The sequence below is a fragment of the Tachysurus fulvidraco genome, chromosome 10 (genome assembly GCF_022655615.1).
Source record: "Tachysurus fulvidraco isolate hzauxx_2018 chromosome 10, HZAU_PFXX_2.0, whole genome shotgun sequence".
NCBI classification, from domain to species: Eukaryota; Metazoa; Chordata; class Actinopteri; order Siluriformes; family Bagridae; genus Tachysurus; species Tachysurus fulvidraco.
The window spans coordinates 25,169,874-25,182,665 of NC_062527.1; the positions used below are offsets into that span (position 1 = coordinate 25,169,874).

Below are 12,792 nucleotides of genomic sequence, written 5' to 3' on the forward strand. Positions count from 1 at the left end.
TTGTACGACGGCTTCATTAGAATGTATCACTGTGGTACACTTTTGGTGGAGGAACCAAACTCATCATCAGTAAGTCTCTCTTCTTTATTCAACATTCCATTCATTTATTTTTATTATCAAAATATTAAATAAAGTTTAGACAAATAGAAAAATGTGGACATCATAAAGAATTTCTGTTTGTTTATTCATTTATTCATTTGTATGTCTTTATAATTTGGAGATAAGGAATGTGGAGTATGTGTTGATGAGACAGTTTCAGTAAAATAAAAATAAGAGAGAGGAAATTAAAAATCAGGAGTTAGCTGTTAGCTGAATAAGTAGACAGTGTGTTCATCAGTAAACAGCACTTTCACATTCACAGCTTCTGAAGTTCATATTGTGTGCTGTGAAGGACATGGTAGAAAACTTCATCCTGTGTCTGTTAGCCTTCTGTCATGTTACTGATGGACTGATTTTGAATCTGGAAACAAAGATAAACAGTGTGTAGAAAGGTGGATGTGGTGTGATGTGGTTATTTCCATCACTGAACTGATTTCTCAGCTTCTTTGCCAGATATGTGATTTGTGTAATGGAGTAAATCTTCTTCTCTGGAAACTCAAACTGAAGTGCAGTGATGTGAAGAAGCAGTAATGAGTAAATGTTGTGTAAGTGTGTGTAAAGGTGTGTTTATTGTGTGTTTGTGGTCTACAGAAGGTCCCACGGTGAAGCCCTCCGTGTCTCTGCTCCCTCCCTCCTCTCTGCACCAGTATGAGGAATCGGCCTCGCTGCTCTGCCTGCTGTCTGCCTACTCTCCACAGGGGGCGTCGGTGAGCTGGACGGTGGACGGCTCGGCGGTGAAGGACGGGGTCTTGACCAGTGCAGAAGAACAGAAGAAGGACGGTTACACACGCAGCAGTACCCTGACCCTCAGCCAAGCACTCTGGGAAAAGGGGGAGGAGTTTGTCTGTACAGTCTCCCACGAGGGCGTGGATCATCCGGTCACGTTCAGAAAGAGCCAGTGTTAAGGCGAACAGCTCCAAGATAGAACTGAACACTGAGCTGCTTCCACATCCATCTACAATAGAGTTTCAGTTCTACACAATGCTGACATTTCTGTCTTTACTCTCTTCACTGTCCTGTTGCTCTTCCTGTAGTTTTGCTCTGCTGAAATAAAGCTTCATTTTGGACATTGTGTGTTCTGTTCTTGGAGTTAATAGTCATTATCAGTGTGAGGAGAGAGTGTGTTTAGCTGTAGATTCAGGGCTGTGTGTTGTGCTTCAGTGAGTTTGGATGAAGAAAGTTGAACATCTGGTGAAAGTGCTGCTCTATTCTGGGAGAAAGAGGATCACTCAGCCGTGTTCATGTAAATCTCTCTCTCACTTCACTGATCTTTATATTATTGTGTGGCTCAGTTCTGCTCTCCTTGATCCATTTCAGTCTTAATCAGAGCGGTCTCTAAAAGTAATATTATAATAATCTTATAATAATCTTAAAGATAAATATAATTTCTTATGGTAGAGATTTAAAAATAATATAAGTTGTAAGTATGATATGATTAATTGTAATGCATTCCCCTCTTCACCACTAGAGGTCTCTGTATTCTAATGACTGACTCCCTCTACTGTAGAGGAAAATGTCACAAATCTGTGAATAGTAAGATTCAGTTATAGTTAAAAACTTTAATAAAAGTAGAAAAATCCAAATCGTGATCAAGACTGCAGTTATGGGTGAAGATTGTACAGGACGGGACTCCGCACACAGTTTTGGTGTACGGCAATGCTCATTATTGTAGCGGCTATCTTACGTTAGCGGTTATCTTATGTTATGTTAAAGCAGCTAAGAGGCTGAAGCAGGAACTCAATGCATTTGCGACGCATATGAAGTATCAGTGAGGCAAACAGCTGTGACTGTTGGATTATGCTAATTAGTTCTCACAGAACATTAGCACAGTGAATGGAGGACTCATGAGGTATGCGTATGTAAGAACACCCCCGGCCACTCCCCCGAGGGGGCGTTCTCTGCAGTCAAAGTCAAGTTTATTTATAAAGCACTTTTTTTAATACAAGTGTTTGTCAAAGTGCTGTACATACAAAAAGGAAACATGATTTATTAATACAAACACACGAATAAAAGAAAAACACTTAAGACACAACAAAACAATAAAAGAAAGCAGCTCTCACATGGCATCGAACGCCAGACTGTAAAAATAAGTTTTTAGGACAGATTAAAAGGCCTCATGTGTTTGAGCCTGTCTAATATAGAGAGGCAAACTGTTCCAGAGCTTCGGGGCCGCACCTGCAAAGGTTCGGTCCCCCCTGCTCCTCAGTTTTACTCTTGGAACAGCTAATAGCAAATGGTCAGCAGACCTTAGTGCTCTTGACAGAGCATACAGATTAATCAAATCTGATAAGTAACTTGGTGCTGACCCATTAAGAGATTTAAAAACAAGCACCAATATTTTAAAATGAATCCTATAATAGACAGGAAGCCCGTGAAGGGACGCCAGAATGGGAGAGATATGTTCCCGCTTTCGTGCCCATCAATAGGCGGCTGCCGCATTCTGGACCATTTGCAGTCTGTAGAGAGAGGCCTGATTAATACCTAAATAAAGGCTTTTACAGTAATCAAGCGACTTGAGATGAAAATATGCACAACTCTGAAAGTCCTTAGAGGACAGGAAAGGTTTCACCTTGGTGAGTTGTCTCAATTGGAAAAAAACATGATTTAACTACTAAATTAATCTGTTTATCCAATTTAAAATCACAATCCATAACAAGACCTACATTTTCACAAAGGGCTTCACATATGGATTCAGCTCACCAAGGTTTAGGTCTACTGACTCACAGGTTCCCCCTGGCATAAACAATAATGTTTTCATTAAATTTGAGGAAATTTAGTGCCATCCAGGGGTCTCATTTATAAAGCATGCGTACGGACAAAACAGGGCTGGAAACGTGCGCACGCCAATTTTCGCGCAAAGGTTGTGATCTATAAAAAACAAACTTGACGTTGGAGAATGTGCTCACCTTTAAGCAAACTTTGAGACGTGCGTACGCACATTCTGGAGACAAAGGGAATTGGCGACACAGATGGTGAGGTTGTGAACTGAAGGTAGATTGTAGAAAATTCATGTGAGAAGAACGATTATAAGAATTATTAATTCATTCATTCATTTTCTACCACTTGTCTGAACTTCTCGGGTCACGGGGAGCCTGTGCCTATCTCAGGCGTCATTGGGCATCAAGGCAGGATACACCCTGGACGGAGTGCCATCCCATCGCAGATTATAAGAATTAATGACATTTAATTTTCACTCTATTTCATACGTTATATACACATTATCATGAAGATTAAATCCAACATTGTTATTTGTGCCGATTGTTTTAGGCTATATAAAACTAGTAAAATCCAAACGTAATTCAAAATGTATTTAAAAAAAAATAATAATAACAATCAGCGCTGCCTTGGAGGTCAGGAGGAGATGATGATTTCCTGGCCCATGATGATGACTGGCTAATAAGCCGATTTAGATTCCCTAGAGCTTCCCTGGATCTATGTGCTGAATTGGGTCCCTTACACTGTGTGAGATACATCAGGTTCCCTACACTGTGTGAGATACATCAGGTTCCCTACAGTGTGTGAGATACATCAGGTTCCCCTACACTGTGTGAGATACATCAGGTTCCCCTACACTGTGTGAGATACATCAGGTTCCCCTACACTGTGTGAGATACATCAGGTTCCCCTACACTGTGTGAGATACATCAGGTTCCCCTACACTGTGTGAGATACATCAGGTTCCCTACACTGTGTGAGATACATCAGGTTCCCCTACACTGTGTGAGATACATCAGGTTCCCCTACACTGTGTGTGAGATACATCAGGTTCCCCTACACTGTGAGAGATACATCAGGTTCCCCTACACTGTGTGAGATACATCAGGTTCCCCTACACTGTGTGAGATACATCAGGTTCCCCTACACTGTGTGAGATACATCAGGTTCCCCTACACTGTGTGAGATACATCAGGTTCCCCTACACTGTGCGAGATACATCAGGTTCCCCTACACTGTGTGAGATACATCAGGTTCCCTACACTGTGTGAGATACATCAGGTTCCCCTACACTGTGTGAGATACATCAGGTTCCCCTACACTGTGTGAGATACATCAGGTTCCCCTACACTGTGTGAGATACACCAGGTTCCCCTACACTGTGCGAGAACAGGCCGAAATTAAAATGAAATTTTGCAGCAATGTCTGGTTTCCCAAATGTAATCGGCGCAATTGACTGCGCTCATGTTGCTATAAGGGCACCATCTGAAAATGAATTTGCTTATGTTAACAGAAAGCATGTGCATTCTATTAATGTGTAAATCATATGTGACTCCAACACGACCCTCACAAACATTGTGGCACGCTGCCCTGGTTCAACACATGATTCCTTTATCTTGACACATAACAGTGAGGGAACAGACTAAATGCAGGCGCAGTACGTGATGGCTGGCTTCTAGGTGAGTTTAACAATATTAAAAAGTAGAAAAAGTAACAATTATGTTTTTAATATAATTATAACAATGTTGTTTTTAATATAATTATAACCTGCAGGCGACAGTGACTACCCCTGAGACGCTGACTCTTCACGCCATTTTTAAACACACAGAGCGCAGAGGAAACTCATTATAACGAGGTCCACTCTCGTGCCTGCGCATTCATTTGCATTGACTATTTATGGTTAAAAATGGGCGGGTACAGGGCGGGATTTGAGGCTGGTTCACATACGCACATCTGTGGGTGATCTGTGATTTATAAAGGGAACATTGCTTACAGGTGTGCGTACGCACCGTTTTATAAATCGCAATTTTTTTTTTGCCTTCGCCATTTTTGGATTTTGGGCGTACGTAAACATTTAGTAGGGATCCTACGCACAGTTTTATAAATGAGACCCATGAACTTTAATTTGAAGTCTGCTCCATAACTGTGGGGCTCTGTAAGAAAAAGCTCTGCCCCCTGCAGGAGCCTTTAGTACTTGTGGTACTACGAAATATCCTGCACCTTCTGATTGAATTATGCATCATGGATCATAAAAGAACAAGGAAAGAAAGTTCATGAACCAAAACAGACTGTATGCAGGGAGTCAAGGGTCCATTATGATTCTCCCATCTCCCCTGGAGGAAGGGCAGTATGGTCACAATGATCCACTATGCAGACCTAACTGGGCTTTGATGTCAGCACTTGTGAAAGTACAATCTCTGATGGGCTTTCTCTGTTATGGTATTGGTGTTCTTCTCCCACTTCAAGTCTTTGAAATGGTCTAAGGAACTTGAAGGAATCAGTCCTGGACACAGTACAACCCTGGATAGTGAATGTTTTAAAGTCAACTGTAATCTGCACTGCCTTACTGATGATATGTTCCAAATTGTTGTGTCTACACCACAAGGAATCCCAGAACCACAAGCCGGTCATCTCCAATCTGTATGGATCCAGCAGCAATCCTGTGATGCACTTCAGTTATGTTAGCACCAGCATCCCATAGCACTTCATGACAAGAGAGCTAAAGGCAACTGGTCTGTAGTTATTCAGTCCTGAGATGTAGGTGTTTTTGGAAACATGTATTATGGTGCTGTGCTTGAAGCATTATAACACCATACTTCAATAGCTATCTCTGTTTAGCAGTAATCCAGTTTGTTTTTGTAGAATTTCCTGTGAGCTCTGTTTGGGATACATATGTCTTCACAGGAAATTATGTAAGATGTAACAGAAATAGATAGTTTGTCCAAGTCATCATGTTTTATATAAAATTCACTCTAGTCTGTAAAGGACTCTTGCTTTTACAACTTGGTGTCATCTGTACATTTTTCACATTAGTAACTGTAGGTTTAGCAGCAGATTTTAGTTTATGTTTGTATGTAGGAAGTGAATAGTGTGGTAGGCATCCTTCAAGACCATGTAGCAGTGGTCTAGAGAGTTATTTACATTTGTTGGCTACCTAAAGTGTTGCCTGAATTTTTTACATTTTAGTTTTAATTTGTTGAAGTCTGGGTGGTTCTGGTCTAAACCTTGAATATGGCTGTACTATAATATGGTGTTATGTCCAATAGTCACAGCTCTGTGAAGTAGAGAGCAGCAGATCCTGAGAAGTTCTTCTTTGTTTTGATGAGGACTTGTTGTTTGTCCAGTTAATTTCATAATGAGCAGTGATTAGCCAAGTGTAGAGCTGGAATGTTGTGTTACCTATGGATTAAGCAGGAAAAACAACACTACAGGTAGAAAGAGTAGAAACATGCAACTGTGGAAATTTAATGTGAAACCAGTCACAGTTTCTTCCCAAAGAGATCTTAGAGTGTTAGAACTTTTGAGTTTAATCGGAGAACAAGCCTGAGTCGCGCTGCTGCTGCTGCTACGTCTGAGCCGACTTCAGGGTAGAGATTTGCCAAAGGACCAAACAGAGACAGTGATTCAATAGCAAAACCTTTTGAGGATCACAGAGTATTTATACAGAAGAAAGCTGTAATATTCAGTGTTATCTTTTGATAGACAAAAGATGTCAGCAGAAACAGATTTGAAGTTTTAAGTTTAATATGAAGAGAATTATTTAAATTATGGAAGGAGAAATTGTCTCAGAGTGTCTGTGTTCAGCACATGTTTATCACAACAGAAGAGAAATAATTTCTGTGTTAAAACAAAGGATATCACAGTCATATTATGAGATTCAAAACCCCCTTATGAGGGAAGGTAAAACAAGGTCCGTGATGTCGCCCGATATGGCGCAACCGAGGCCCCACCCTGGAGCCAGGCCTGGGGTTGGGGCTCGCATGCGAGCGCCTGGTGGCTGGGTCTTACCCCAAGGTGCCTGGCTGGGCTCAGTCAGAAGGAGCGACGTGGGGCCAATCTCCTGTGGGCCCACTACCTGCAGGAGGAACTGTAAGGGGCCGGTGCAATTCCCCGAAGACGGAATCTGGCTCTAGGGACATTGAATGTCACCTCGCTGGGGGGCAGGAGCCTGAGCTGTTGCGGGAGGTTGATTGATACCGACTAGAGATAGTTGGGCACGCCTCCACGCCCAGCTTGGGTTCTGGAACCCAACTCCTCGAGAGAGGCTGGACTCTCTACTACTCTGGAGTTGCCTGCGGTGAGAGACGGCAGGCTGGTGTGGACTTGCTCATAGCCCCCCAGCTCAGCAGCCATGTGTTGGAGTTCATCCCAATGAATGAGAGGGTTGTTTCCCTGCGGCTTCTAGTCGTGGATAGGTCTCTCACTGTTATTTGCACTTACGGGCCAAATGGCAGTGTAGAGTACCTGACCTCCTTGGCGTCTCTGGGAGGGGTGCTGGAAAGTGCTCCGACCGGGGACTCCATCGTTCTACTGGGGGATTTCAACGCTCAAGTAGGCAGCGACAGTGACACCTGTGATTTGAGACATCGAGTCTGAGTGGAACATGTTCTCCACTTCCATTGTCGACGCGGCCGCTCGAACCTGTGGCCGTAAGGTCTCCGGCACCTGTTGTGGTGGCAATCCTTGAACCCGGTGGTGGACCATGGAAGTAAGGGATGCCATCAAGCTGAAGTAGGAGTCCTGATAGGTACCGGAGGGCCAAGCGAGCTTTAGCCCGGGTGGTTGTGGAGGCAAAAACACGGGTCCGGTGCCTCAGGAGTGGGAGTGGGAATCTGCTGACTTTGACTGGGGACATCCTCGGGTGGTGGATCTCCCCAACCCCACCAACATGTCTTCCACTGAGGAAGCAGAGGCCAGGGGCTCGGTTGTGGACTCATTGATCCCCCAAGCTGAGGTCACTGAGGTAATTGAGAAGCTCCTCAGTGGCAAGGCACCGGGGGTAGATGAGATTCGCTCTGAGTACCTCAAGTCTCTGGATGATGTGTGGCTGTCTTGCTTGACACGCCTCTGCAACATCGCGTGGTGGCTGGGGACAGTGCCTCTGGACTGGCAGACTGGGGTGGTGGTCCCTCTGTTTAAGAATGGGGACCGGAAGGTATGTTCCAACTACAGGGGGATCACACTCCTCAGCCTACCCGGAAAAGTCTATGCCAGGGTACTGGAGAGGAGAATTCAGCCGATAGTCGAACCTTGGATTCAGGAAGAACAATGCATTTTTTGTCCTGGTCATGGAACACTGGACAATCTCTATACCCTCACCAGGTTGCTGGAGGGTTCATGGGAGTTTGCCCAACCAGTCCACATGTGCTTTGTGGATCTGGAGAAGGCATTTGACTGTGTCCCTTGTTTCGACCTGTGGGGGGGTGCTCTTGGAGTATGGGGTCCGGGGCCCTCTGTTAAGGGCTGTCCGGTCCCTATATGACCGGAGCAGGAGTTTGGTTCGCATTGACGGCAGTAAGTCAGACTTGTTCCCAGTGCATGTTGGACTCTAGCAGGGCCGCCCTTTGTCACCGGTCCTGTTCATTATTTATATGGACAGGATTTCTAGGCGCAGTTGGGGGCTGGAGGGAGTCTGGTTTGGGGACCACGGGATTTCGTCTCTGCTTATTGCAGATGATGTTGTCCTGTTGGCTTCATCAAATCAGGACCTTCAGCGTGCACTGGGACGGTTTGCAGACGAGTGTGAAGCGGCGGGGATGAGAATCAGCACCTCCAAGTCTGAGGCCATGGTTCTCAGCCGGAAAAGGGTGGATTGCCCCCTTGAGGTTGGTGGAGAGCTCCTGCCTCAAGTGGAGGAGTTTAAAGCAACAAGACCCAAACAATGCTCTTTGATTCATAGATACAATGCACCATTCTGCTTCAGTACAAATGTGCAGATGCTGGAAATGTGGAAGATCTGATGAAGGTTCATGAATAAACTTCTTGTATGTACTGTTTTATAATTACTTTAATTAAGTAATGTCTTCTGTCAACACATGACTCTGCCATGAAGTACTGCAAGGTAGGAGCTCTAAAGCACCAAGGCCTGGACATTAGAGAGGAAATGACATGTGACTGAGTTTTGCTGTGGGATTTGAACAGAGGGACTCATGGTAGTGGTTGTACAAGATAATTGCAGGTATTCATGTCACAGTATATGATACACTGCTCTGACATCATCAAAGGGACGACAGGGAATGGAGTGTTGTGAAGGTGTTTTAATTCACAGCTGGATTACCAGGTCATGTGCTATGAAGTTTAGTATCAGCTTTCAAACTCAGGTCTAATGTAAAAAAGCTGAACATCTAGGTGCAGATCTGTATCAGAGTAAGAGACATAACATCTTCTGATTTATTCCTCACCACACTCTAACACCACACTGGTAAAAGTGGTAAATGACCAACTACTGACCTCTGATCAGGGTTTTGGCCTCATGGCAGCTCTGTCAAATATGTAAATGAAGCTCAGAGGTGAGAAAGCTGGACTTAACTACTGAGTAAGTGTATTGTGTTTGTTAAACCGTGTCATTGTGCTGCATCACATCGTCCTCCTCAGCACCTGCAGCTGCAGCAGTCTCACTCACTGAGGTTTTTGTACGACGCTCTAACACTGTGTTAACGAAGAAGTTTTGAATGTGTTGTAATGATCAGTTAGACAGTAATAATCTCCAGTATCTTCAGTCTGGACTCCACTGATGGTCAGAGTGAAATCAGTTCCAGATCCACTGCCACTGAATCGATCTGGAATACCTGATGCTCTAGTACTAGCCCTATAGATCAGGTTTTTAGGAGCTTCTCCATGTTTCTGCTGAAACCAGGACAAACAGTCATAACTACTGCCACAGTCATTATCAACAGCAAGATTAGTTTTACAGCTGATGGTGATTGTGTCTCCTGGAGAAACAGATTTCACTGCAGGACTCTGAGTCACAATGGCCTGACTTTGGGATCCTGAAAAAGAAGAAGGATGAAGAAATGTAGGTAAGATAATTATTAGATGTTGAATAAATTTCACTGAGTGAAATCTTACCTTGAGCACAGAGGAGCAGTGTGCAGATGAAGACGCTGATCAAACTCATGGTTTCTGTGGGTGAAGTCGCTGAGCAGCAGCTCTCAGTCATGAAGTGTTAAAGTCACAGGGCTATAAACACTCACAGGGCACTGAAGCATGATAAGAAGCTGATAATGCAAAGTGGAACCTCTCGCTATGGACACGTGTGTGTGTGTGTGTGTGTGTGTGTGTGTGTGTGTGTGTGTGTGTGTGTGTGTGTGTGTGTGTGGTCACTGTAGTGTAACAGGTTTTTGTACCATGAGTGTATCACTCTACTGATTATTGAAGACGTTGATGTTTCCAGTCTGGACTCTTAATAAGCAGAAAAAAGTTGAACATCTGGTGAAAGTTCTGTTCTATTCTGAGATAAAGACGATCACTCATCTGTCTTCATGTAAATCTCTCTCTCACTTCACTGATCTCTCTCTCTCTCTCTCTCTCTCTCTCTCTCTCTCTCTCTCTCTCTCTCTCTCTCTCTCTGTTTCACTGCTTTAACTGCTTTTAGTTATCTGGGTTGGTTGGGGGACATTTTCCAGGTATGGACGAAATGATATACACCACTTTATCAGGACCCTTCACCTGTGTTCACCTGCACATTCATCCAGTTATCCAATCAGCCAATCATGTGGCAGCAGCACAGTGTATATAATCATGCAGATTTAGGTGAAGAGCTTCAGTTAAAGTTCACAGCGAACACCAGAATGGAGTAAAAGTCTGATCTCTGTGACTTTAACAGTAAATGGTTGTTGGTATCAGATGGGCTGGTTTGGGTTTTTCAGAAACTGCTGATCTCCTGGGATTTTCACACACAAACATCTCTAGAGTTTTTACAGAATGGTGTGAAAAACAAAACCATCCTGTAATCAGAGGGTCTGCAGTCTGAAACACCTTGTTGATGGGAGAGATCAGAGGAGGAGATCAGACTGCTCAAGTATTTTGGGAATACAGAAAAAATGTAAATTAGTTCATCTTAAAGATTGTTTAATCCTCAGTCCATCTTCTCTTCATCACAGTAACAGATCAGCATGTGTACAGTTCCATTACAGCACCATCTAGTGGCCACATGACTGAACATCAGTCTACATTTCATCAGGTTGGGGTAGAACAGGAGACTGGTTTGTGTTGAAACTTTACAGATGATGAGAAAATGAATCTTTAAATCTAGAATCATATAGAAATAAATGTTGCCTCTTATTGAAAGATCCTGCACTACATTGTGTGTTACAGTAGTGTGTAGACTTTAGTTCAGCATTCAATACAATCATCCCTCAGCACCTGATTGGGAAGCTGAGCCTGCTGGGACTAAACACCTCCCTCTGCAACTGGATCCTGGACTTCCTGACTGGGAGACCTCAGTCAGTCCGGATCGGGAACAGCATCTCCAGCACCACCACACTGAACACTGGAGCTCCTCAAGGCTGCGTGCTCAGTCCACTGCTGTTCACTCTGCTGACTCACGACTGTGCAGCAATGCACAGATCGAATCATATTATTAAGTTCGCCGATGACACGACCGTGGTGGGTCTCATCAACAAGAACGATGAGTCAGCATACAGGGAGGAGGTGCAACAACTAACTGCCTGGTGTAGAGCCAACAACCTTTCTCTGAATGTGGACAAAACTAAAGAGATGGTTGTGGACTTCAGGAGAGCACAGAGCGACCACTCTCCGCTGAACATCGACGGATCATCTGTAGAGATCGTCAAGAGCACCAAATTTCTGGGTGTTCATCTAGCGGAGAACCTCACCTGGTCACTCAACACCAGCGCCATCACCAAGAAAGCCCAGCAGCGTCTCTACTTCCTCCGAAGGCTGAGAAAGGCACATCTCCCTCCCCCAACCCTGACCATGTTCTACAGAGGGACCATTGAGAGCATCCTGAGCAGCTGCATCACTGTCTGGTTTGGGAACTGTACGATCTCGGATCGCAAAACCCTGCAGCGGATAGTGAGGACAGCGGAGAAGATCATTGGGGTCTCTCTTCCCTCTATCATGGACACTTACACCACACGCTGCGTCCGCAAAGGCAACAGCATTGTGGATGACCCCACACACCCCTCACACACACTCTTCACCCTCCTGCCGTCTGGAAAAAGGTACCGAAGCATTCGGGCCCTCACGACCAGACTGCGTAACAGTTTCTTCCCACAAGCCATCAGACTTCTCAATAACCGAACTGTACTATACTGAGCACAACATACACACACATCATCTGTATGGACTGCACAGACCCTCACAAAACACACACACTGTTTTGCACACTTTTCTGCTGTTTTTGCACATATTGGACAATATCTCAGTCATCTGCTGTTTTTTGCACAACTCCATATATAATCCAAAGGACCTGCTGCTAAGAACCTGCTGCTGTTCATTCTTTTACTGCACAAAATACTGTTTGAACATTCAGTATTTACACTGGTCGGTCGGCGCTGTTTCTGTTACTGTGTATTGTCTTTTGTGTATTGCATTTTTTGTACTTTTTGTATTGTCTTGTAACTTAATGTCTGCACTGTTTTTTGTCCTGCACTGTCTTTTGTCCTGCACTGTCTTGCTTGTCTTGTCCTGCACTGTTTGCACCAGGTTGCACAGTTGCACTTTATGTGGCTAAGACTACTTACATGTCCTTAGCCCTGTCTTTGTTTTATGTAGCACCTTGATCCTGGAGAAACGTTGTCTCATTTCACTGTGTACTGCAACAGCTATATATGGTTGAAATGACAATAAAAAGCTTCTTGACTTCTTGACTTGACTTCTAGTAGACACTGCTCCTCTTAACAGAAGGTGGAAATCATCAGATATCATTACACACATCAGCTGATTTCTCATCACAGCACGAACAGCTGATGAAGAGATTTCTGCTTTTTAAGAAGGATTATTTTTGAAACATGA

At 44.0% G+C, this 12,792-nt stretch overlaps 1 long non-coding RNA gene and 1 gene segment (V, D, J or C); one reads left to right on the forward strand and one right to left on the reverse strand.

Moving 5' to 3' along the window:
• The first annotated feature begins 10 nt into the window (after positions 1-10).
• On the forward strand, positions 11-1,166 carry LOC113656685. The gene is made up of 2 exons (XR_003443973.2): positions 11-69; positions 691-1,166. It is a non-coding gene; the product is annotated as an uncharacterized LOC113656685 (long non-coding RNA).
• Positions 1,167-8,558: 7,392 nt separating this feature from the next.
• LOC125145726 lies at positions 8,559-10,069 on the reverse strand. The segment is given in 2 exon segments: positions 8,559-9,803; positions 9,883-10,069. Coding segments are annotated over 2 exon segments (438 nt in total).
• Positions 10,070-12,792: the final 2,723 nt, after the last annotated feature.